General features: G+C 36.0%; 1 protein-coding gene across 8 annotated transcripts in view; it reads left to right on the top strand.

Annotated features, from left to right (window-relative positions):
- The window catches only part of TMEM232 (transmembrane protein 232), a 243,920-nt gene that overhangs the window by 41,316 nt on the left and 174,741 nt on the right, over positions 1–27,863 (top strand). For all 8 annotated transcript variants that reach the window (XR_002341851.1, XM_005661576.3, XM_013995016.2 and 5 more), the window contains 5 exons: positions 762–867; positions 2,716–2,873; positions 8,533–8,632; positions 11,752–11,918; positions 26,376–26,530. Coding sequence is in view for 7 of the 8 variants with exons in the window: in XM_005661576.3 (XP_005661633.3) it covers positions 762–867; positions 2,716–2,873; positions 8,533–8,632; positions 11,752–11,918; positions 26,376–26,530 (686 nt within the window). In the remaining variant the exon portion in view is untranslated. The remainder of the gene's footprint in view (positions 1–761; positions 868–2,715; positions 2,874–8,532; positions 8,633–11,751; positions 11,919–26,375; positions 26,531–27,863) is intronic.

Raw genomic sequence — 27,863 nt, 5'->3', positions numbered from 1 at the left:
AGTATGGTGGTTCTGTTTATCATATGATCCAATAATCCCACTTCTGTGCATGTATCTGGAAAAGCTGAAAACTAATTAGAAATGATACATGCACCCCAATATTCATAGGTGCACTGTTTACAGTAGTCAAGGCATGGAAGCAACCTAAGTGTCCATCAGTAGATGAATGGATAAAGAAGATGTGGTATTTATATGCAATAGCTATTACTCAGCCAGAAAAAAGAATGAAGTAATGCCATTTATAGCAACATGGGTTGACCTAGAGATTATCATACTAAGTGGAGTAAGTCAGAGGACCGATATAGTATGATATCATTTATATGTGGAATGTCAAAAATGATAGAAATGAACTTACTTACAAAATGGAAACAGACTCAGACATAGAAAACAATCTTATAGTTACCATAGGGGAATGGATAGAGGGATAAATTAGGAGTATGGAATTAATAGTTGTTACACATTACTGTATATAAAATAGATAAAAAATAAGGACTTATTGTATAGCACTGGAAATTATATTCAATATCTTATAATAACCTCATGGAAAAGAATCTGAATACATACATGCACACACACACACATAAACTGAATCACTTTGCTGTATACCTGAAACTAACACAATATTGTGAATCAATTATTCTTCAATAAAAATGATTAAATATTAATGAATAAAATATAGAGTAAAATAAATAATATAGATAATAAAAATAAGTATATATTCAATTTTAAAACTTTGTCTCTTTTATGCTTTCCTGTAACAGAGGAAATTGGGTCTCAAAACCTTAGGTACTGGGAAGAATGTTCATCTTCCTACTGCATGGACAGAAGTAATATATCTGGCTCAGTGCAAAGGAGAAATCCAAGATGGTATGTCCTCTAACTAAGCTCTTCTTAGTTACCTCAAGTGTTTTCTATATTAGCAATGATGACATAATTGGAGAACTTTAATATTTAGAAATTGTACAGGAGCCAAGGAAAATTTGCTTTTATCTATTGAAATATCTGATAATGCTTCATTATGAAAGTTCCTTTTGTAATTTTGAATTTATGAATTTGGCTACTCAACTTTTTAATTACAAAATTGTTTTTAAAACTTTGGCTCAGCAGAATCTTTATTGCTTTTTTCTAAAATTAGTAACTAATTAAAAAGTAATATAAAATGTCACTTAGTGATTTTCAATTACAATAGGCACTATACTTTAGTGAAACTTGTTTCTGCGTTTTATAATGTATACTCAGGAAACATTAACCAAATGGCCAATAGTTTCTCACTTATTTTAAACAGCTATTTTACTCATTACCTTTTCATTTATCATTCTCATTTCTGTGTCTTCTTTTAAACCACACTCCAACCAATCTAAAAAGGAAGTTAAAAAACATTATTTTTAAGGAAGTAAGATTCTTTCTATCATCATTCTAAATTTTATGTGTAGGCCTTTTAAAATGAGTTTTAGAATGTTAACCATAGGAGGTCAGAGAGTAATCCCCATGTAAATTGGGTTTTGTAGTGCTATCTGGGAGCTTTCAAGCAATAGGGAGAATGAGAAGATTTTGCATTTAACTTGCCTTTATGGCACTTCATCACAGTGCTATCCACAGCTTGACCCTATCAAATGTTTAAATGATAATGAAGTAGACAATCTTGGTTTACCAGCCACAGCAGCCACTTGCTCTTCTTCTGTCAATTAAACCTGTTTTGTTCATGACAGCTCCTTAAAATCTTTGTATAAGCACACTTTGGAGATATTGTGAATTTGGTCCCAGATCACCATAGTAAAGCAAATACTGCAGTAAAGCGAGCCACACAAATTTTCTTTTTCACAATGCATATAACAGTTGTGTTTATCCTATATTGTAGTCTATCAAATGTGCGCTATCATGTCTAAAAAATGTACCTAAAAATAATTAAAAATTAATCCTGTGAAAAAGTGGCACCAATAGACTTGCTTGATACAGCCTTACCTCAGACCTTCAATTTGTAAAAAATGCAGTATCTGCAAAGCACAGTAAATCACAGTGCAATAAAAGAGGAGTGCCTGTAGTGACTTGAGGGGCAATTTTCTGTAGGGCTCTAGCTCTATATTCTTCCTTGTTGAGCTCCACTGGGCCCTATTTTCTCTGCCCTGATAGTCTAGTCTTCCACTTTACTCTTCTATAGCACTTTTCTTGAGCTTTATCTTTTGTCATACAGTTTTATCCCATTTGCCCACTATTGTGTATGTGGTCTGATGATCTATTTTGTGTTGTCTGGAATGGCTGGAGATCCTCAGGCATTTCTCTCTCTCTGTTCACCCCCCACCCCGACCCAACTCCCATTGCACACCACTCACCCTTCTCTACCTCTGTAGTTTTTCCAGCTTAGTGACTTCTGAGTAGTTGAACATTCTACATAGCAGCTTAGACTTCCAAAGCTAGTATCTTGATGAAGAGACTGAGGAGGCGGCAGTTTTGCCTTTTCTGATCTCATCTTGGAAGTCATGCAGTGTCACTTCTACCACATTCTTTTGGTTGAAGCACTCAAGGGCTCAGGTTTAAGGGGAAGGGGGCATAGACTTGACTTCTAGATGGGAGAGATATCAAAGAATTTATAAATATTTAAAAACTGCAATCTGGTTTTGATGACTGAGCATACAGTTAATTATAAGACTTAATTGTAGCATGTAGAAAAACAGCATGATTTATAAATAATGGAGTTTCTACTTTTTAATATTTCAGAAGCTTTAAATATGCTTTATGCTTCCCTGGATCATGCTTCCTTTGATTATGATCATCTGCCTGCCTTATTTTTTCTTGCGGAATCAGTTTTATATAGACTCTGTTGTGATGCATTTCTAAAGCCTTACTTATACTCGGTTGAAATAAAGCTGGCAAAGGTATGTTTTAAAATATTTTAAATGTGTTTTTATTGCTACATGTACTACATCTAGCCATCTATTTTAGAATCATGACATCTGTTTTAGGATCTAAGCAAGCCATTTGGTTTTATTATGGAATATTCTCTAGTTTCATAGTTTATTTTAATCTCCTCTAACTGTGGGCACTATGTTATTGCTTGATATCCAAATGGAGGTAGTTTAAGAAAATATAATTTTGTCAGCCATGTAAGAAAAGAACAGTTAATTAAAATCAAGTTTATATTTATATCTGATAAGCTATATGTAGCTTTTATCCTCTTTGTTTTAAGGATTTCTAAATAACCCTTTTCCATTTAAAAATGCTGACAATCTTAAGTTGCTGCCCCGTTTTGAGAGGATGAGTTCTTCTCTCAGTATTCTATGTCATTTTATAACCATAAGGTGGGAAACTCTCCTCATGTAGCTCATGTTTTATAAGGTGTTGGAAGTTATATGGTTCCGTTCCCTGTGATGATCAAGGTTGCCTGCTGCAAAATTTATTATTAGTCAAAGAAATTTAGCTTCATTAGTGGCTAGATTGCAAGAAAAAAAGCCAGAAGAATAATTTCTTTAAGAATAAAGAAATAGGAGTTCCTGCTGTGATGCAGTGGAATCAGAGGCATCTCTGCAGCACTGGGGCAAAGGTTCAATCCCTGGCCTAGCACAGTGGGTTAAGGATCTGGTGTTGGCGCAGCTGTGGCATAGGTTGCAACTATGGTTAGGATCTGATCCTTGGCCTGGGAACTTCATATGCCATGGGGCCGCCAAAAAAGACAAAAAAAAAGGAAATAAATACATACATATAAATGTATGTGTATATATCTTGAGATGTATATACACATACATATCAATGGAAATTAAGTACAGTATTTGCAAATTTCTTTCCTTATTTAGTTTTGATTATGAACTACTAGAAAATGAGCACGAAGGTACTTCCCGTCACGGCTCAGTGGAAACGAATCTGACTAGCATCCATGAGGATGCAGGTTCGATCCCTGGCCTTGCTCAGTGGGTTAAGGATCTGGCGTTGCTGTGAGCTGTGGTGTAGGTTTCAGACACATCTTGGATCCCGCGTTGCTATGGCTGTGGCATAGGCCCGTGGCTACAGCTCCGATTTGACCTCTAGTCTGGGAACCTCCATATGCTGTGGATGCAGCCCTAATTAAAAAAAAAAAGAAAGAAAATGAGCATGAAGTTGTTCGTGATGCAGCCAGAGCATCTTTGAAAATACCATATTTTAGGCTGTAAGTCTAAAGTTTCTGTGACATGTTTGGGGATAAAAAACTTACGGAGACCAGGCAAGACATAGAGAGCACGTAATAGAAATTGAAAATGCAGAGCTGAGGTTTTGCATAGAAGAACAAAGAGACAGGTAAGATTGTGACGTCTTTTTCTTCCTTCTTCTTTCTTTATTCTCCAAACTCTTCAGTATAGAGTATATATAAAAGATTATGTAATTGTTTTGAGATTAAAATATCTTTTATAATAGAAAAAGGACAGAGTGGAAAAACATATAGAGCAAGTGTGGCTTTTCTCTCCTTTCCTTGTCATCCCCTTTAGTGACCTTTTTCCTTTTCTTACCTTTTATAGTTCTGCCAGCAATAAAAATGGCTATAAAATAAAGTTTTAGCCATTGAACATATTGCTTATAATTTACATACACCATGTATTTATTTAATTTTAAAAAGATACCTATATCCTCTCATCTGAATGTTTAGATTATTTGTATAGGTTCTTAGAGCAGCTGTAAACACTTAGCACTTAACTTTGTGCATTTCAGGATGATCAATGCTTTAAATGTAGACATAATAACTTATTTAATCTTTGATACAATCCTAAAAGGAGGTGCAATTATTATCCACCATTCTACAGACTAAGGCATAAAGAGTTTAAGTAAATTATCCAAGATCTCAGTAGAGAAGGTTTTGAAACCCAGAGTCCAGTGGATTCTCAGCCATGATTCTACTCAGTTACCTTTGCTTTCAGATTTAGTAACTTTAATGCTTGCTTTTTATTGTTCTAGAGGATATAAATTAACTAGTAGAAATAAGCATGCTTTATATGTACCTTTGATTTCAGGCAAGAAGCCATTTCAGTTATCCTCCTTGTCTTTGTAGAATGTTCATCGTGTATCTAATAGTCAGTTGGAAACTTCCCTTTTTCCTGTTGAAGGGCTTTTCCATGGAGACACTGCTCACATTTCATACAGACTGTTTTGCTTATCCTTTGACAAAGTAGTATGTAGCTCAGGGTTGGAAAGACCCAGACATACCTGATTCCCTAATGTTATTTACTTTCATATTTTGTGTGCATTCTTTCTTCATTGTTTACCTCCGAATGTGGAATCTTAACTATTGAAGGCTATTATTGAAGTTTAAGAGTAACATAAGAGCAACAGTTTAATAATTTATTTATTTTTCTTTTTAGGGCTGCACCTGTGGCATATGGAAGTTCCCTGGTTAGGGGCTAAATTGGGGCTGCAGCTGCCGGCCTATGCCACAGCCACAGCAGCATCAGATCTGAGCCATGTCTGTGATCTACACTTCAGCTCACCCTGGATCCTTAAACCACTGAGCAGGGATGCGCATGGAACTTGCATCCTCTTTGATACTAGTCTTGTTCGTTACCACTGAGCCACAATGGGAACTCCATGTTTTAGATAAAAATAAAAAGTGTTAAGTTCTGTAAAAAACATGGATCACATAACCACCTATTAAAATGTAATGCATAGTAAATATTATTCCACATTTATATTTCATGGTTAGGTAACATAGAGAAATGAAGAGAAGAGATAGAGAAGGAAAGAAAGGGATTAAAGAATAAAGGAAAAGATGGACGGGTAGAGAATGAAATTGACAAGCAGAAATTCAGTCTGGGAGGCAAGCTTAAATTGTCAAGCTACAGGGAGAGTATGTACACAAATGAGACATGAAGAAAGCTGCATGGAAGTTTCCGGAATTCCTTAAAGATATTGAATGGCAGATTTTTCAATAAAAATCTGGCTTTTCAGAATATTACAGATGGAAACTGTTAAAACCATTTTTCCAAGCATAATTACATAGAGTTGCACTTCCTGATCAGGTGAGACTTGTGACCAAATTTGTGTATAACACAGCAGTTATTCAAACTAATTTCTCTTTTTTTGGTGCAGCATATGGAAATCCCCAGGCGAGGGGTTGATCAGAGCTATGGCTGTCAGCCTACACCATAGCTCACACCAATGTTGGGTCCTTGATCCACCGAATGAGGCCAGGGGTCGAACCCGCATCCTCGTGGGTACTTGTCAGGATCGTTACTGCTGCACCACCATGGGAACTCCTCAAACTAATATGTTGATCATATATTTTTCTGTTTTGTCCCACATTAAATTTTTAAACATGAATGTTTACTTCAATATACTTCTCATATCTCTTGCAAAATCTTAATCTTCTGATGAATTTATTATTTCTGATTTTAATATTCTCACTTATACTATTATATATTATTTTAAAATGGTCTATGGATTTCCACTTCCTTCTTATCTAACTTCAGTCTCTTGGAGAAGCATAGTGCTATATCAGAGTGGCTTATATGAGGAGATCCCCTTGAACAACGTAAACATTTTATTTTTATTTTTTAAGTCTGTAAATGGTCATATTTATAATTTATGGATACACACAAATGTTCATGGTGCATTCTCAGAATTTGATGATAAAAGTTTGTGATAAAAATATTTGGAAATCACTGCTGTAAAAGAAAGTTCATGTCTTTTGATGCAATACACATAGTCCTGGGTTCAAGTCCATTAAGGCTGTTTATTTGCCTAATAGTGTTGGGTGAAGCACTAAGACTTGGAAGAATCATTTTTTAAATTTTATGTCATTTCTTAACATGTAAATATAATAATGCCCTTCATCATTGTGTATGTAATGGTACCCCGCACCCAGGTATATGTATGTATATATTTATGCATACATATATGTATAGTACTTATCTCAATAATGGTGTAGTGATAGTTGTTATTATTTGGTCCTTTTCCATAACTTTATGATTCAGCAATTTAGGCACTTAATGTTCCATTTATTTCTATAGTTGGTAGTTTTCTTCTCATTTTCTGTGAAATCTTATATATATATATATATATATATATATATATTTTTTTTTTTTTAGGGCTGTACCCGCAGCATATGGAGGTTCCTGCAGCATATTCAAGGCTAGGGGTCGATTTGGAGCTACAGCTGCTGGCCCACGCTACAGCCACAGCAATGCCAGATCAAAGCTTCATCGGCCACCCGCGCCACAGCTCATGGCAATGCCGGATCCTTAACCCACTGATTGAGGCCAGGGATCGCACCCGCAACCTCATGGTTCTTAGTCAGATTCGTTTCTGTTGTGCCACAATGGAAACTCCACATATCATATGTTTATATATATATATATATATAATGATTTGTTATTTCTTTCCGTTATAGCTGGTTTACAGTGTTCTGTCAATTTTCTATGGTACAGCACGGCGACCCAGTTACACATACATGTATACATTCTTTTTTCTTACATTATCATACTCCATTATATGTGACTAGAAATGGTTCCCAGTGCCACACGGCAGGATCTCATTGCTAATCCATTCCAAAGGCAATAGTCTGCATCTGTTAACCCCAAGCTCCCAATCCATCCCACCCCCTCCCCCCACCTCCCCCTTGGCAACCACAAGTCTATTTTCCAAGTCCATGTTTTTCTTTTCTGTGGAAAGGTTCGTTTGTGCTGTATATTAGATTCTAGATATAAGTGATATCATATGGTATTTGTCTTTCTGACTTAACTTCACTCAGTATGAGAGTCTCTAGTTCCATGTTTCTGCAAATGGCATTCTTTTGTTCTTTTTTATGGCTGAGTAGTAATTGTATATAGATACCACATGGAAACAACCCAACTATCCATTGACAGATGATTGGATTAGGAAGATGTGGTATATATCATATGTTTTTGTAGATACCTTATTTTCTACAGTCTGCGTTTAGCAGTTTTAGCTTTACATGTGTTTTAAACTTCACAGAGGTAAGATATTAAAGTGCATACTTAGTAATGACATCTTGTGTGTGTGTGTGTGTTTTCACAAGAGTATTGGGATCTTAGTATAGCATACTATGTATGCACAGGCAGAATAGTTCTCAAAATTACCTAAAGCAATATTTTCCAACTGTTTTCACTGAGACCTATTGAAAGAAATATCTTTCACATTGCAACCAGCACACACATAATACACATTCATTTATATATTGAAACAATAAACTGTGATGTACTGTGATATTTTCTCTTCTCTTTTGTTTAAAAATCTCGGTTGATTTCGTGACTCACTTAAGGGGCATGACTTGCAATTTGAAAAATATTGTTCTAAAGGAACATAGAAACAAAATAGCATTCAGTATTGGTCATTATAAGTAATGTAGGATGATTTATAAATTTTTATTTTTTTTCTGAACCAGTATTTCAGCCTTGATATAGATGTTTTAAAGTTGTTTCAAAAGCACGTAATCTCAAGTGAATTTGAAATTGTTTCATCAAAAGTATATATAATAATAAAATGGTTTATTTCCCTTATGGTTTTTAAACATTTACTAATACAACACAAAAATGATTTCTTTTTCTCTTTTGACAGGTTGGCTATTTGGTCTTCTTACGACTTTATATATATTTCCTTCACGGTCACCTGGAAAGTTTTAAACAACATTTACTTAGGCTTCAACCATATTTATACGGTATACTATCTTTTATTTTATACACTTATAAAACTTACATTTTATATTTTGGGATGCTCAGACAATCACTGTAAAGAGTATAAGCTATATTTTATTTTTTGTGAAAGATCACAGGTATAGTATTGAAAAGCACAGCTTCTGGGCAAGACCGCATGGGTTTTATTTTCAAATTTCATACTTCACTAAGCATATGACCTTGTCTGTGACTCAGTTTTCTCATCTGTATTAGTATCTAACTCAGTGGATTTCAAGAAAGATAAATTCACATTTTAATAAGGTACCACTAGTGGAGATGTAGATGCTGGATTGAAATGAGAGAGTAGATACAGGGGGTCCATCAGCTATGATGTTAGTATAGGCAAGAGATGTTACAAATATGAACTACTAAAATGAGGATAGAGTAGTTTTGAAAATGTTTAGGAGGTGGAAAACACTGGACTTGGTGATCACTTGAATTTGAGCTATATATACAGGAAAGTGAGGAATTCAGGACAAATCTTCAGTTTCACATATTGACTAATAAGATCAAGATAATGAGGCTATAATTTGCAGCAACATGGATGGAACTAGAGACTCCCATGCTAAGTGAAGTCAGTCAGAAAGAGAAAGACAAATACCTTACGATATCACTTATATATGGAATCTAATATATGGGCACAAATGAACCTTTCCACAGAAAAGAAAATCATGGACTTGGAGAACAGACTTGTGGATGCCAAGGGGGAGGGGGGAGGAGGGAGTGGGATGTATTGGGAATTTGGGGTTAATAGATGCATACTATTGCCTTTGGAATGGATAAGCAATGAGATCTTGCTAGATCTAGTCACTTATGATGGAGCATGATAATGTGAGAAAAAAGAATATATACATGTATGTGTGACTGGATCACTTTGCTGTATAGTAGAAAATTGACAGAACACTAAACCAGCTAGAATGGAAAAAATAAAAATCATTTAAAAATAAAAAAATAAAAAAATTAAACATAAAAAAGATAATGGGGATTTAAACAGGAAATTTTGGAGGAACATTGAACATACTGAATTTAAAGATCACTTAGGTATATACACCTAGCAAGTACCTGGAAACATGAGTTGAAGCCTGGCCATCACTTGATTTGTGAGTATTAACACGAATCATTTGACAATCATCATTTTTTTTTTTTTTGGATGCGTGTATCTTTTTAGGGGCACACCCACAGCATATGGAGGTTCCCAGGCTATGGGTCTAATTGGAGTCTCAGCTGCCGGCCACAGCAAGGTGGAATCCAAGCAGTGTGTCTGCAACCTACACCACAGCTCACGGCAATGGTAGATCCTTAACCCATTGAGCGAGACTAGGGATTCAACCTGCGTCGTCATGGATACTAGTCAGATTCCTTTCCACTGAGCCACAACAGGAACTCTGAGAGTCATCAGCTTTAATATGGGTGAGAGAAACTGGGAATGGGAGATGGTGGTGGGGAGAAATTTATTCTAGGAATAGAGTCTTGGGGGATATAAACATTTAATAGATTGGGATAACAGAGTCTTGGGGGATGTAAACATTTAATAGATTGATGTCTGTTGGGATAACAGACATCAATCAGTAAAGGCGAATTAAGGGAAATGAGGGAATGATGATATAGAAATCCAAAGATGAGATTCAAGAAGATCAGTGTTTTAAAAAGATCAAATTTATTTGTTTATTATTTATTTTTAGGGCTGCACCTGTGACATATGTAAGTTCCCAGGCTAGGGGTCAAATCTGAGCTACAGCTGCCAGCCTATACCACAGCCATAGCGCTGTGGGATCTGAGCCACGTCTGTGACCTGCACCAAAGCTCACGGCAACACTGAATCCTTAACTCATTGAGTGAGGCCAGGGATTGAAGCTGCGTCCTCATGGATACCAGTTGGCTTATTACCACTGAGACATGATTTTTGATCTAAAAAGATCAAAAATTTTTAAAAAGCTTCACTATGAAGGGGAGGAAAAATATGTCAATAGTTTGTTTGAAATAAAACAAGGTTAAAAGAAGAGAAGATTAATATATGGTAGGATAAGAGATCAAGAGACTCAAGATACAAGAAGAGGAATAATATCTGATGGGAAAAACTGTGGAGGAGGGAGTAGAACGTAATAGTGGAAGTGTTTTGGAGACTGACCAATATGTACACAGTACAAGCGTTGACAGGGTGCGAAACCAAGACGATGCTGTAGGTTGGCAGAATAGGAATCTGTGTCTATCATACCACTGGTTTTGCTTTGTTCATTATAGTATAAATCTTTTTAACTCCTCCCAGTGTTCAGAATAGTGACTCATCAAATACTCAAGTAATGGTGACACATTTTGAAAAATTATTTGAATCAAACCTCACGTTCTCACATTAGCTTGTTATTGTTGGTGTATGTCAAGAATACCAACATCTTTGTTTCATATAAAGAAAAAATCCCCAGATGTTGCCCTCTTACTAAGCAGAGCCTTACTTAGGCTACATTTCCATTTTTAGTAATAGACTGATTTCTACCTATTGCTATTAGTGACTCCTACCCTTCCATATAGCCATCCAGTGGAAGAGTGGTTATTACTGATTTTTCCAGTGTCGTTGGACTGAAACTCACAGATTAAGTTTATAGAAAAGGTGGTACAAAGATGGTTCCATTAAATATCACATAGTCTTATGTTGAAGGACGTAATTGTTGGCTATAGTTAAACACTGTGCTTTTAAAAATCAATTAACATGTTGAAAAGAATGGGGAATGTTGGGTTAAAAACAATGACATTGATAACAGTTTCAGACTATCCTTTATGAATAGTATTGATTCTAAATTGGTTTATTTTCAGCTAGAAGTTTCCAAGGATTGTTGTCTAGTAACTAAACTTAATTGGACCAACCATTATGCAATTGCTGTTCTGGATTATATAAACTGTTATATATATGAATTATTTATCTTGCAGTTTTCTATTATACCACCAGGGGTCATACATAACATTATTAATCTTCAACAGATGGGGAAATGTACAGCAATTTCAGCCTCAAAGTACTGAATTTAATTGTATTTTAATGACTAAAAGACAAATGAAACAGAATGCGAGATGTTAATGAAATACTTCTCACAAATTATTTTTCTTACAATAGCACTTTCTTTCTCTGGAGAATTATATTGCAAGTATCCAAACGTCTTTTCGAATGTTCGGTACATTCTGAAAATCATGAAAGTTATATATAAAAGAGAACTCCGTTTTGAATCAGTTTTTGGCCCTGCAGAAAACAAGAAGAGATATAAGCATGTAGATTCTGAGATGGTGAGTATATCCCAGTGCATGATGAATCAGATCAGATTATTATGATTAAATAATCATGCTTGCTGATGTAGTAATATTGCTTAAGATGAGTTTAGCTTGTGGAGGTGGGGGCAGGGGGAGAAGAATGAACAGCACAGACACAAAATTCATGCAAGCTTATATTCATTTCTTGGATAGTAGTTAGTAGGATCAATGGTGGGGCAAGAATAGCTACACTACTACCTTAAATAGGTAATGTCATAAAACTTTCTTCCTTATAGAGTCCATCTAATTGAAAATTGAAGCATGATTGAGATTGTCTTATAAATGAACATTTTAAGATACTACATTTTTATTAAAGGGAGTGTGTGTAAAGTGCAGACTATTAATGACAGCAAGTGTAATTTTTTATGTTTCCATAATTCATATGTAATAACATTTAAATATGCTATTGAAATCAACTGAAAAGTTTTAAATGGTTCAAAACTGAGGAATTAAAGTAATCCGTGCCCTATGACAAATCTCCTTTTAATTTCTAACTCAGATATTAGTGATCAACATTGGAGAAAGCTGTCTGGCTTAGTTACATAATTCCTTGGTATGTAATAAGCCATGTATTATGCAAACAGAACTACAATATTCACATACCTTATAGGCTGAAGTACTTCAAAAGACAAACTTCAATCTCTGGGATTTATAATGTCTTTACTTCCTCTTCTCATATATATTCCAAAAGAAAGCAGTAAACATTTCAAAACTTTGATTCTTTTATTTTTTTGCTATATGTACATATTATTTTATAGTTTATAAATAGAAAAATTTGTTTTTCTAACAATTTCTTAAAAGGGAAAAACATTTAACATAATGCAAGTTGGAACAACTAAAGAAATTTAAATAACCTTCTCTTTTTAAGTATTTTTGCCTATGAGGTACTTTTACAATCATCCCTTGCTTCCCTTGGGCCTTTTCTAAAACTATCTACAATTTACGTTTATAAGGAAGAACATTTATACTCACATATTTGTAATCTTTCTAGGAGTTAGTTTTTCTCTTTGACCCATGGGGAAACATCTACAGAGTGGCTTGTAAGCCATTTGAACCATTTGGTTATACTTTCTAATGAACACAAATTTCTTCATGCATAAAAGGATCTTATTTTAAAGTTTAAAAATGTTTTAACAGGGAATTCCCTTAGTGGCTCAGCAGTTAACGAACCCGACTAGGATCCCAACTAGGCGGATTTGATCACTAGCCTCACTCAGTATGTTGGGGATCTGGCAGTGCTGTGAGCTTTGGTGTAGGTTGCAGACACAGTTTGGATCCTGCATTGCTGTGGGTGTGGCTTGGGCCTGTGGGTGTGGCTTGGGCCGGTGGCTGTAGCTTGATTTCGACCCCTAACCTGGGAACTTCCATATGCCACAGGTGTGGCCCTATAAAGCAAAAAAAAAAAAAAAAAAAAGCAAACAAAAAAAAGCCAGTTTTAACAGTAAATGTATAACCTAAGATATGAAGCAACCGAAAAAACCCGTAGCTATCAAGAAGAAAGACCTGCTCACCAACTGACTGTGATCTACAGTAGGTACATAAAGCCCCCATATTTATTTATTTGTTTGTTTGTTTATTTTTAGGGCCGCACCTGTGGCATATGGAGATTCCCAGGCTAGGGATCCAATCAAACTACAGCTGCCTGCCTATGCCACAGCAATGCCAGGGCAGAGCCGCGTCTGTGACCTACGCTATAGCTCACAGCAATGCCAGATCCTTAACTCACTAGCAAGGCCCAGGTGGAACCTGCGTCCTCATGGAAGCTAGTCAGATTCGTTTCCCCTGAGCCATGACGGGAACACCCCCATTATCTTTAAAAAAGACACTACCATCATCTCCACTACCACCATCATCTTGGCGTTGTTATATTTGCCCTATTTACATGGTTATTGTGAAAATTGCAGAAAAACATGTGCTTTATACATTATTAAGAGCTGTGTAACCATAAATAATGATTACTGAGAAATGTACTTAGGAACTCACTTTAACTCAGGCAGTTTAATATAATAATTTTCATCTAGGGACATGATTATTCTGACTAAATAATTGTGCTTAACTATGTAGTTAATTGTGCTGAACTTAATGTAGTGATGATTTGAGTGTTTTTCCTTTAAACAAGTAAGATACTGTGAAATCTTGATAAAATGAGTGTTATAGTTGTGAGACGCGAAATGTTCAGTGTTGATTCTGCTTCCCCTTAAGAATCACTCTATTTTTTGTCACGCTTGGTGCACATACACAGCAAGGAAATGGAGGCTTACTTCTCTTCAACGTGGTTTGAACTGTATGGGGCAAAAATGTCAACCCATGAAAAGAATTTATCTGCCTAGAATGGGAGACGTCTCTAAATCTCTCTACTTTTTTACAGCTTTTTTTTTTTTTTTTAATGATACCAGCGAAGGTTTGGAATGATATGTTTTCTCATCAGCATGTACTTTTCTCATATTTAAAAAAAATTTTATTGAAATATAGTTGACTTACAATGTTGTGTTAGTTTCAGGTGTACAGCAAAGTGGTTCAGTTATATATATGTGTGTGTGTGTGTATTATATATGTTTATATATATTTATATATATACACACATTTTTTCAGATTCTTTCTCATTATGGATTATTACAAAGTGTTGAATATAGTTCCCTATGCTATAAAGCCAGTCTTTTTTGATTATTTTATATATAGTAGTATGTATATGTTAATCCCAAACTCCTGATTTATTCCTCTTTCCCTTTCCCCTTTGATAGCTGTAAGTTTTCTCTATCTGTGAGTCTGTTTCTGTTTTGTAAATAAGTTCATTTTTTTTAAGATTCCACACATAAATAATATCATATGATATTTGTCTTTCTCTGCCTGGCTTACTTCACTTAGTATGACAATCTCTAGGTCTATCCATGTTGCTGCAAATGGCATTATTTCATTATTTTTTTATGGCTGAGTAATATTCCATTGTATATATGTACCACATCGTCTTTATTCATCTGTTGATGGACATTTAGGTTGCTTCTATGTCTTGACTATGGTAAATAGGGCTGCTATAAACATTGTGGTGCACATATCTTTTTGAATTAGATTTTTCCTGGATGTATGGTCAGGAGTGGGATGGCTGTACCATATAGTGATTTTATTTTTAGTTTTTTAAGGAACCTCCATACTGTTCTCCATACTGGCTGCACCAATGTACATTCCCACCAAGAGTGTAGAAGGGTTCCCTCTTCTCCACACCCTCTCCAGCATTTATTATTTGTAAACATTTTTTTTTCTTGTCTTTTGTCTTTTTAGGGCCACACCTGCGGCATATGGAGGTTCCCAGGCTAGGGGTCTAATCAGAGCTGTTGCTGCCAGCCTATGCCAGAGCCACAGCAACACAAGATCCAATAATTTGTAAACATTTTGATGAAGACCGTTCTGACCGTGTGAGATGATACCTCATGGTAGTTTTGATTTGCATTTCTCTAATAATTATCAATATTGAACACCTTTTCATGTTCCTGTTGGTCATTTGTATGTTTTCTTTGGAGAAATGTCTAGTTAGGTCTCCTGCTCATTTTTTTTTTTTTTTTTGATTGGGTCTATCACTTGGTGAAGTTTATTTTTGTTTTTATTTATTTTAATTTTTTAATAATGATTTTTATTTTTTCCATTATAGCTGGTTACAGTGTTCTATTAGTTTTATACTGCACAGCAGGATGACACATACATGCGTACATTCTTTTTTCTCACATTATCATGCTCCATCACAAGTGACCAGACATAGTTCCCAGAGCAGGATCCCATTGCTTATCCATTCCCAAGGCAATAGTTTGCATCTTTTAACCCCAGATTCCCAGTCCATCCCTCTCCCTCCCCCTCTCCCCTTTGGCAACCACAAGTCTGTTCTCCATGTCCATGATTTTCTTTTCTGTGGAGAGGTTCATTTGTGCTATCTATTAGATTCCAGATATAAGTGATATAAAGTGGTATTTGTCTTTTTCTTTCTGACTTACTTTAGTTAGTATTAGAGTCTCTAGTTCCATCCACGGGGCTGCAGATGGTATTATCTTGCTCTTTTTTATGGCTGAGTAGTATTTCATTGTGTATATATACCACCTCTTCTTAATCCAGTCTTCTGTGGATGGATGTTTAGGTTGTTTCCATGTCTTGGCTATCATGAATAGTGCTGCAATGAACAAACTTTCCTTTTCTTTTTCAAGGAGAGTTTTGTCTGGATATATGCCCAAGAGTGGGATTGCTGGGTCATAGAGTAGTTCTATGTATAGTTTTCTAAGGTACCTCCATACTGTTCTCCATAGTGGTCGTACCAATTGACACTCCCACCACCAGGGCAGGAGGGTTCCCTTTTCTCCACACCCTCTCCAGCATTTGTTATTTGTGGACTTAGTAATGATGGCTGTTCTGACTGGTGTGAGGTGATACCTCATGGTAGTTTTGATTTACATTTCTCTAATAATCAGTAATGTTGAGCATTTTTTCATGTGCTTGTTGGCCATCTGTATATCTTTGGAGAAATGTATATTTAGGTCTCTTGCTCATTTTTCATTTGGGCTGTTGGCTTTTTTGTTGTTGAGTTGTATAAGATGTTTGTATATTTTAGAGATTAAGCCCTTGTCAGTTGCATTATTTGAAACAATTTTCTCCCATTTTGTAGGTTGTCTTTTTGCTTTTATTTCTTTTACCTTGGGAGACTGACCTGAGAAAGCATTTGTAAGGTTGATATCAGAGAATGTTTTGCCTATGTTCTCTTCTAAGAGTTTGATGGTGTCTTGTCTTACATTTAAGTCTTTAGGCCATTTTGAGTTTATTTTTGTGCATGGCGTGAGAGTGTGTTCCAGTTTTATTGATTTACATGTGGCTGTCCAGTTGTCCCAACACCACTTTGGTGAATAGACTTTTTCCCATTTTTATATTTTTTGCCTCCTTTATTGAAGGTTAATTGACCCTAGGTGTCTGAGTTTATTTCTGGGTTCTCTGTTCTGTTCCATTGGTCTGAATGTCTGTTTTGGTACCAGTAGCACACTGTCTTGATGACTGTGGCTTTGTAATATTGCCTGAAGTCTGGGAGAGTTATGCCTCCTGCTTGATTTTTGTTCCTCAGGATTGCTTTGGAAATTCTGGGTCTTTTGTGGTTCCATATAAATTTTTGGATTGTTTGTTCTAGTTCTGTGAGAAACGTCATGGGTAATTTAATAGGGATTGCATTGAATCTGTAGATTGTTTTGGGTAGTATGGCCATTTTTACAGTATTATTTTTTCCAACCCTGAAACATGGAATTTCTTTCCATTTCTTTGAGTCCTCTTTAATTTCCTTGATTAATGTTTTATAGTTCTCATCTGGCTCATTTTTGATTGAAGTATTTTTGATATTGAACTGTATGAGCTGTTTGTATATTGTGGAAATTAAGCCCTTTTCTGTCAAATTGCAGTTCTCCCCTTGCATACTGTTTTTCTTTTTTTCTTTTTTTTTCTTTTTTGCTTTTTAGGGCCACACCCATGGCATATGGAGGTTCCCAGGCTAGGGGTCCAATTGGAGCTGTAGCTCTTGGCCTATAGCACAGCCACAGCCATGCAGGATCTATGTCATGTCTGTGACCTATACTGCAGCCCAAGGCAGCACTGGATCCTTAACCCACTGAGCAAGGCCAGGGATTGAATCTGTGTCCTCACGGATTCTAGTCAGATTCATTAACATGATATAAACTCCAGTTTTTTCTTTTTTAAAAAAATTTAGGAGTTCCCATGGTGGCTCAGTGGTTAACGAGCCCGACTAGTATCCATGAAGATGCAGATTAGATTCCTGGCCTCACAATGGTTATATTTTGTCCCAATGGTTATATTTTGTGCAACTGTAATATATTATCAAAACTAGTAAATTAACATTGATGCAATGTGTATGTGTTATCTTTTCATTTTGTTTATGGTTTCTGCTGCTGTTCAAAAGCTTTTAAGTTTTATTAGGTCCTATTTGTTTATTTTTGTTTTTATTTCCATTTCTCTTGGCTATGAATCCAAAACGATATTGCTACCATTTGTGTCAGAGTGTTCTGCCTATCTTTTCCTCTAGGAGTTTTATAGTATCCAGTCTAATATTTAGGTCTTTAATCCATTTTGAGTTTATTTTTGTGTTTGTTATTAGAGAATGTTCTAATTTCATTATTTCACGTGTAGCTAATCAGTTTTCCCAGCACCACTTGTTGAAGAGTCTGTATTTTCTCCATTGTATATGCTTGCCTCATTCGTCAAAGAGGAATTGATCATAGGTACTTGAGTTTTATTTCTGTACTTTCTATCCTGTTCCATTGATGTATTTGTCTGGTTTTGTTCCAGTTCCATACTGTTTTGATGACTGAAGCTTTGTGGTATAGTCTGAAGTCAGGGAGCCTCATTCCTTCAGCTCCATTCGTCTTTCTCAAGATTACTTTGGCTACTCAGACAAGAGTACTTTGTCTTTTCTGTTTCCATACCCATTAAAATTTTTTTTCCTATATTTTCACTGCCCTATGGCATAAGGAGTTCCTGAGCTGGGAATCAGATCCAAGCCACAGTTGCATCCTACCACAACTGAAGCAATGCTGGATATTTAATCCACTGTACTGGGCCAGGGATTGAACCTGTGTCCCAGCACTGCAATGACACCATCCATCCAGTTGTGCTACAGTGGGAACTCCTAAAATTGTTTTATTTCTTTTAAAAATGTCATTCTTTCTTCTGTTGGGATTGCATTGAATCTATAGATTGCCTTAGGGAGTATGGCCATTTTAATAGTATTGATTCTTCCATGGTACATGACCATGGTATGGTATATTGACCATGATATATTTTTTCATCTGTTTGTGTAGTCTTCAGTTTCTTTCTTCAGCACCTTATAGTTTCCAGAGTACTAAGTACTTTTTCCTCCTTAGGTAGGTTTACTTCTAGATATTTTATTCTTCTTGATGCAGTACTAAATGGGTTTATTTTCTTAATTTTTCTTTCTGCAGTTTTGTTATTAATGTATAGAAATGCAACAGATTTCTAATATATTAATTTTGTATCCTGCAACTTTATTAAATTCATTGATGAACTCTAGTAGTTTTATGGTTGTGTCTTAAGGATTTTCTCTGTATAGTATCATGTCATCTGTATTCAGTGATAGTTTTACTACATCTTTTCAAATTTTGATTCCTTTTGTTACTTTTTTTTCTCTGATTGATGTGACTAGGACTTCCAAAACTGTTGAATAAGAGTAGTCAGAGTGGGCATCCTTGTCTTCTTCCTGATCTTAGAGGAAATGCTTTCAGCTTTTTACCAATTTTTACACTTTTTAGAAGAAAGGGCATAGTTTCAATCTTTTTAAGTACTACTTCAGCTCAATACATGAGATTCTGTGAAGGGATTATAACAGATTTTATCCTGTCAGACTTATTGTGCTCCTTTTCTACTCCCATTACCTCATAATTTAAAGAATATAAAAGGTAGTGTAGGGAGTTCTGTTGTGGCTCAGAGGTTAATGAACCTAATATCCATGAAGACGCAGATTCAATCCCTGACCTTGCTCAGTGGGCTAAGGACCCCGCATTGTTGTGAGCTGCGGTGTAGGTCGTAGGCACGGCTCCCATCTGGTGTTGCTGTGGCTGTGGCATAGGCCAGCAGCTACAGCTCTGATTGGACCCGTAGCCTTGGAACCTCTATATGCTGTGAGTGCGATGCTGAAAATTGCTGGTTCAGCTAACTGATTCAGTGATTGATGGTAAGTTTTAACATTGTTCCCCATCTTCAGCTCAATTTCTCTGATATAGCTTAATCTAAACTAGCCTCCTCAGTTCTGTTGTGTATTTATCCATTCAGTACCCATCTCTCTCAACTTCTGGGAGAAGAAAGGGGGAAAATAGAGAAAACTGGGAATATAAAAGATGCATCTGTGTTCATCCTCTCTCCCTTCCTTATTATTAGTATGCTATACTAAAGGATTTGTGAATTTATTCCTGTAGCTCTTATCTTCCACTTGTGCTGAAAAGTCCATGACAACATATTTTGGCCACTGTAAAATACTTTATTTTTAATATATTTATAAGCATTCAGGTTGAAACAAGATTTGTTTTCAAATTGCTGCTGTAACATTGCTTTTAAAAAAAGGAAATTCTGTAGGATATAGGAATTAGGATACACACAGTATGGGTGCTGGTTCTACACAAAAATAGAAAATTTCCTTCCTCTGATGCTGGAACCCATTTCCCCTTTTATTGTCCTTTAAAGCTGATCCAGACACAGAGTTTCCATTGATTTGACAAATGGTACATTTAATTGGCTCTCTGGATTGCAGAGCCAGAACACTGGATTGAGTTTTCCACTCTGTCCTTTGCTCACTAGCAAAGCTGAATTGGCTAAGCACAGTTGTCACAGGATAATAATAACATAGTTCTTTGGAGAAGGTAGATTCAAATTCAACTAAAATGCAGTAGACCCTTGATTAAATAATTGCATTCTTCCTAAAGTACAAACCATTTTCTGGAACCTAGGAAACATACAGGATTTACATCCAAGTGTGTTAGCAGTCTTGTCCTCTAGTGCTTTAAGTAGTCAGCCAAAAGCATTGTCTAAATTTGAAATATTTTAAGCTGTACTGTAATTGTAAATGGTTACGAGGAATTGGGTTAGACTGAGGCAGATCCTTTAAAATTAGGAGCATTATCCTATGATTCATGTCCTGTTATTCAAGTAACACATGCGTATTGAGAGGTCCTTTCATGGAAACGTCAACCATTCCCCAAATGACTAAAAATAAGATGAAACTCAAAAAGCTGTCATTGAGCAGCCATAATAGAGTCCATGTTTCGTAGGTCATTTTTGTTACAAAAGAGAGCCTGGTCAGACTCTCAGGGCTTCTCAGATTTGTACAAAATTCAAGCTGATATGGTTATCTGAATTCTCAGCCAATGGAAGATTAGCAATCCTTTGACACATGGGCTTTCTGCCTTTGGAATAGACTCTCTGCCCACTGTTTCTCCAGTGGGAGCCAGTTCCAAGGACACAGTCTTGAGGCACTAATGTGTTGCTGAGATCTGGATGGTATATGTAACTAAACCCAGTTAAAGCCTCTACACAAACCAAACCTTAAGATTCCGGAGGGCAGGTGTTGCAGATCTGATCTCTTGCTGCCACCCAGGACAACCTTCCTAGGTACATTTCCTTGCTTATTAAACCTGTGATCAGGTTTCCTCTTGGCCTCCATGTATGGCGGCCAGTTTGCAAAGCAGCATAGCCCTATCTGGACATCATGGTGAAGAGATGAAGGAACCATAGCAAGTGATCATAAAGCCCAGATAAATAAATAGATAAATTACAAGGCTCGAAGGAGAAAAAAGAAAAAAGTTCTAGTTCTCTGGGAGTCATTTAATGCTGTGCTCAGTGCTTTTCAAACTATCTGTGTAGAGAAAACAGCATCACTGTACACTTAAAATTTTTTTTTCAAACTATCAGAGACTGACACTTTTACAAACTACGATAATACTGCATTATAAGAATAAAAATGCATGAATATATGTGTTAATTTTTTATTGGACTGAAAATAAATAAAAACTGTCAAATTTTATAAAATCTTCTAAATATATATTCTTATGTATGTGTGTCTATATATATATATATATATATATATATATATATATATATATATAGTTAACAGTTTACCAATGCGACTTACCTGCCAACCCCACCTTGGGTGGGATTGATTTAATGTAAAGGGAAAGCACCCTACACCACCTTATAGTTCTCAGAATTTTGTTTCTTCTTCTGCTACACTGATGATTGTATTAAATCACAGTATCATCATTATTATATTTATTCATTCTAGTTTGGCAAATACAATTTTTTTCTTTTGCAAAAAAAAAAAAGCAAGGAGGAAACTTGTGCAGGATTTCCATCAACTGCTTGAAATATATAAGGGTATAATGAATAAGGATAAGAGATAAGCCCTACTTTTCTGGAAAATTTGCAGATATGATGGGTTCATGTGCTCTTAATGATACCAGTACCCTCAGAAGCACATGTACAGTTGGGCAAATTTTATTTTTCTAATTAATTTTTTCTTTTATAATGATTTTTATTTTTTTTTCTGTTGTAGCTGGTTTACAGTGTAATGTCAATTTTCTACTGCATAGCAAGGTGACCCAGTCACACATAGATGTATACATTCTTTTTTCTCACATTATCATGCTCCATCACAAGTGACCAGACATAATTCCCAGGGCTATAAGCAGGATCCCATTGCTTATCCATTCCAAAGGTAGTAGTTTGCATCTTCTAACCCCAAATTCCCCAGTCTATACCACTCCCTCCCCTCTCCCCTTTGGCAACCACAAGTCTTTTCTCCATGTCCATGATTTTCTCTTCTGTGGAGAGGTTCATTTGTGCTATCTATTAGATTCCAGATATAAGTGATATAAAGTGGTATTTGTCTTTCTCTTTCTGACTTACTTCAGTTAGTATTAGAGTATCTAGTTCCATCCACGGGGCTGCAGATGGTATTATTTTGCTCTTTTTTATGGCTGAGTAGTATTCTATTGTGTATATATACCACCTCTTCTTAATCCAGTCGTCTGTGGATGGACGTTTAGGTTGTTTCCATGTCTTGGCTATCATGAATAGTGCTGCAATGAACAAACTTTCCTTTTCTTTTTTCTTTTTTTGTCTTTTTGCCATTTCTTGGGCTGCTTTCATGGCATATGGAGGTTCCCATGCTAGGGGTCTAATCGGAGCTGTAGCTGCCAGCCTATGCCAGAGCCATAGCAACACGGGATCGAGTTGCGTCTGCAACCTACACCACAGCTCACGACAATGCCGGATCATTAACCCATTGAGCAGGGCAGGGATTGAACCCGCAATCTCATGGTTCCTAGTTGGATTCGTTAACCATTGTGCCACGACGGGAACTCCTTCCTTTTCTTTTTCAAGGAGAGTTTTGTCTGGATATATGCCCAAGAGTGGGATTGCTGGGTCATAGAGTAGCTCTATGTATAGTTTTCTAAGGTACCTCCATACTGTTCTCCATAGTGGTCGTACCAATTGACATTCCCACCACCAGGGCAGGAGGGTTCCCTTTTCTCCACACCCTCTCCAGCATTTGTTATTTGTGGACTTAGTAATGATGGCTATTCTGACTGGTGTGAGGTGATACCTCATGGTAGTTTTGATTTGCATTTCTCTAATAGTCAGTAATGTTGAGCATTTTTTCATGTGCTTGTTGGCCATCTGTATATCTTTGGAGAAATGTATATTTAGGTCTCTTGCTCATTTTTCATTTGGGCTGTTGGCTTTTTTGTTGTTGAGTTGTATAAGATGTTTGTATATTTTAGAGATTAAGCCCTTGTCAGTTGCATTATTTGAAATTATTTTCTCCCATTCTGTAAGTTGTCTTTTGCAAATTGATTTTATTATTTGCTGCAAGGAAAGAACACACACAAGGAAATTTGCGACATTTCAGTTAGAGGATTTTGGAACGAATCTGTTACGGGATTTGGACTTTGGGTGACTTGAGGGAGGTGCTAAAGAACCAGGGGTTCTTGCAGAGTTCCTGTCATGGCTCAGCAGTTACCGAATCTGACTAGCATCCACGGGGACGCAGGTTCAATCCTTGCCTTGCTCAGTGGGTTAAGGATCCAGTATTTCTGTGAGCCATGGTGTATGTCACAGACACGTCTCAGATCCTGCATTGCTGTGGCTGTGATGTAGGCCAGTAGCTGCAGCTTTGGTTCAGCCCCTAGCCTGGAAGCCTCCATATGCTGAGGTTGCAGCCTTAAGAGCAAACAAACAAACAAGCAAACAAAAAAGCCAATAAACAAAACTAGGGGTTCTCTCTAGATTTTATTTATTTATTTATTTATTTATTGAAATGCAAATCAAAACTACCATGAGATACCATTTCTCTAGATTTGATGCTGACAGGAAGTAGGGGTGATTCTGATTGGGTATTTTTTAGGTGGCATGGTGATTTTTTTAATCTCTGCTTTAGAAAAAATATCAAGTGGCTTTATTAATCATGGGCCTAGAGTAATATTGTTTCAGGTTGATGTTCTTGAGTTTATATTCAACAGGAGAACAGAGTGACCTATGAGAACCAGACTACCTTGTAGTGATATTGATGTCAAATTAGTTCCAGAAATCAGAGACTAATTTTTCCCCCATTTTTAATGATAAGTAAAAATGGTATCATATGTTAAAAATAAAACAAATTTTGTTCATTGTCTAATACCTGGTCATTTTTACCAAATGCTTTTGGGAATGTTCTCTGGTGATGGTGTATAAGTTTGTTCACGAGGATTTTTGACCTAACTCAATAGTGTCTCTAGCCATGCAGTGTACATGATTTGAAAGAACCAAGTATTGATTGTTTTCATTTAATTAGTCAAGCCATCCACAAGTTTCAAAACATATATACATATGCATTCAGAATGTTTGCAACATGAAGAATGTCAGGCATCCAGGCTGAGCCTTGTAGAGCAATTTGAGAAAAGAATTTCATTTATATGGGTTCTGATTTTGGGGGAGACTCTACCACAGAGCAGAAAACTGAGTTTTTTTTTGATGAAATATGTGCATGTAATGAAGTCTGCATGTCTCAGTCTGAAGTCTTAACATTAATTTAGAATGAAGCTTTTCTGTGGGCTATTCTAACATTCTCAACACTGATTTGTCTCCATTTGCTTTTGTGGATGCTTGTTCCCCTAGGTCAGTAGACTTGTGCAGCAACTTTATCTTACTCCTGCCTTTATTTCCAGCATCTGAGTTCCTGAGATAATGTAGATCAATACGCATCTGTGAGACAACCAAAATGTTTACTAGAAATTTAAAATGTCTTATTTTAAAATTTATGTGTGAACTTCTGGCCTTCTCTCTAAAGAATACTCAACATGAAAACTTTTAAAGATATATATTCCTTTTTATATTCTTTTTCATTATGGTTTATTACAGGATACTAAATATAGTTCCCTGTGCTGTACAGTGGGACTTTATTGTTATTCATTCTGTATATAATAGTTTGCATCTGCTAATCTCAAACTCCCAATCCACTCCCCACTCTCCTTGGCAACCACAAGTCTGTTCTCTAGATCTAAGAGTCTGTTTCTGTCTTATAGATAAGTTCATTTGTGTCATATTTTAGATTACACATAAAAAAGATCTCGTGTAGTATTTGTCTTTCTTTTTTTGATTTACTTTGAAATGAAAATCTCTAGGTCCATCATGTTGTGCAAATGGCATTATTTCATTCTCTTTTTATGGTTGTGTCATATTCCATTGTGTCATATCTTCTTTACCTGTTGAAGGACATTTAGGTTGTTTCCATGTCTTGGCTATTGTAAATAATGCTGCCATGAGCATTGAGGTGCATGTGTCTTTAACACAAAAACTTTCTTTAAGCTGTAGTCTTGATGTTATTTCATATAGTAAATGAGAATTATAAAACCCTTTGGGATTTCTTTAAGTGTTTCTTTTGAGCATAAAAGAATAAAGTATCACCTAAATTAGTTACTTGAATACATACCACAGGATGTGTATTTGAATCTTTATTGTTGACAGAAATTCAGTGGGAGTGCTATGCCTAAAAATAAGACATGTTTCATGTTTCTTTGTACCAGGTGCTTTTGTAGATCAATTAAATCTACAAAACTGTTAGGAAGCACTCTAAGAAAAAAAACAGGCAAATGGCCCATTTGTTTTCTGAAATTGTAGACTCTTAAAATAGTTACTTAGCAGATGTTGACCATGTATAGCTACGCAATATTTTGGTCCTTAAAGCAAAAAGTCCACATTTTTAAAGAATGATTTTTATTTTTTCCATTATAGTTGGTTTACAGTGTTCTGTAATTTGCTTTTGGTCATTGTTGAAACTCTTCCCCATTCCTTCCCCTGGGTGTTAGGGAGGTTTTAAGAAGCACAGTTGTGTCTAATAGTTGTCCCTTAGACGATACATAATTTTTGTTGTGGTGTAAAACTGATGTCATTCAACACAGAGATCCATGTGCAAAATATTAAGACATTAAGTTCAGGTTAACTGCTTATACTTAAAAAGTATATTTGAGTAAATTGCTTCACTTTGTGTAACATGAAGTATAGGAAAGCATGCATTTAAAATATATTTTCAGAGTTCCTGTCATGGCTCAGCAGTTAATGAACCTGACTGGCATCCACAGGGACACGGGTTCGATCCCTGGCCTTGCTCAGTAGGTTAAGGATCCAGCGTTGCCATGGGCTGTGGTGTAGATCACAGACACAGTTTGGATGCGGTGTTGCTGTGGCTGTGGTTTAGGCTGGTGGCTTCAGCTCCAATTTGATCTCTAGCCTAGGAATCTCCATATGCCGTGGGTACAGCCCTAAGAAGATAAAAGAAAAAGATAAATAAATAAAACTTATTTTTATGTCTATTCAAGTCAAAGAACTGTTTCTCAGACTTTAATATTTTAATTCCAGGACCATTTGCAGCTTAATCAGGAAGGATATGAAATCACCCCCCTGCTCTGGCACTGTGTTGCTGCCTGGACTTGTGTTCAGAAGAATCGTCCTCAGTTGAATAAGGTTCTTGAACATCTCATCTTTCATAAAACACAGCTTCAAAAGAAATGCTGGTAAGAGGGATCCTATAAATCCAAAGTAACTCACGGAGAAACCTTTGTGTTTAAATGTTAAATAACCTTTGTACTTAAATGTTAATCACACCTTAGTTGACTATGAAAAAAATTTATAATCTCAGTTCCAAAGGCAAGAGCAGTTTATGTATTTTGTATTAGTTCATTTCATCAATAAATTGTTCTTATCTTTTTTTTTTGGCTAGATGAGCATGGGTGTCTTGCACTGTTTGTCTTTATTAGAGGAACTTTGTTATTGATAACTTTATTCCCACATTTAAAACATCTTTTATTTTCCAAGTTGCTAAACAACAATGGAGTACAGTTGATTATCCTTGAAGGAAATACACTAAGGTTCTGTTTCTTTATGCCTTCCTTGTAATGGGTAACAGAAATGAGTGATAAGTATTAGTTTCCTCCTGTATATATTTTAATTTGAAAAGGGAAAAAGACAAATTACTATAAAAGAGAGCATAGGTTCAATGGAGGAAAGAAGAATTTTAGAATATTTCTGAGGAAATTGATCAGAATAGATATCTTTCCAATATTTGGGAATAATTAGAGATTTGAGTTCCTTTTCTACTACTACTACTAATAATATGTTGTGCCATAGCAAGTTGCAAAATCAATTGTCATATATTTTTCTTAAAATTAGTTCCAGGGTTTATTTTTAATTTCAGTTTTTATTTTAGGGCTGTGATCATGGCGTATGCAAGTTCCCAGGCTAGGGGTTGAATTGGAGCTACAGCTGCTGCCAGATCCAAGCTGTGTTTGCAACCTATACCACAGCTCATGGCAACGCCTGATCCTTAACCACTGAGCAAGGCCAGGGATCGAACCTGCATCCTTATGAATCCTAGTCAGGTTTGTTAACCATGGAGCCATAAAGGAAACTCCCAGGGGTTTCTTTTTCTTTCTTTTTTCTTTTCTTTCTCTCTCTCTCTTTTTTTTTTTGGCCGTTCCTGTGGCATGTAAAAGTTCCTGGGGCCCAGGATCAAACCTGCACCATAGTAGTGGCCTGAGCCTTTGCAGTGACAATGTTGGATCCTTAACCTGCTGTGCCACAAGGGAACTCCTAATTCCAGTTTTTAAGCCTCTGGCAAGCCCACTCTGCACCAATCTGTATGTATAAATTCTAAGACTCTGATGCATTCGTTTTGGACAAAAGCTGTTGTCTCAGTTTCATTGAGAAGTTTTGGGGATTCAAGATCAAGTAAAGATTTCTGGGGAGTGGCTTAGAGCTTGTCTAATTTCCGTGAAATAGCCTAGTTTAGAGCCTTGGAAGACTAACTTGATTTAAAAATAGTAAATAATATTTTAATATATAAAAGTT

This window comes from Sus scrofa, chromosome 2 (assembly GCF_000003025.6).
Source record: "Sus scrofa isolate TJ Tabasco breed Duroc chromosome 2, Sscrofa11.1, whole genome shotgun sequence".
NCBI classification, from domain to species: Eukaryota; Metazoa; Chordata; class Mammalia; order Artiodactyla; family Suidae; genus Sus; species Sus scrofa.
This window is presented reverse-complemented; position numbering and strand designations above follow the sequence as displayed.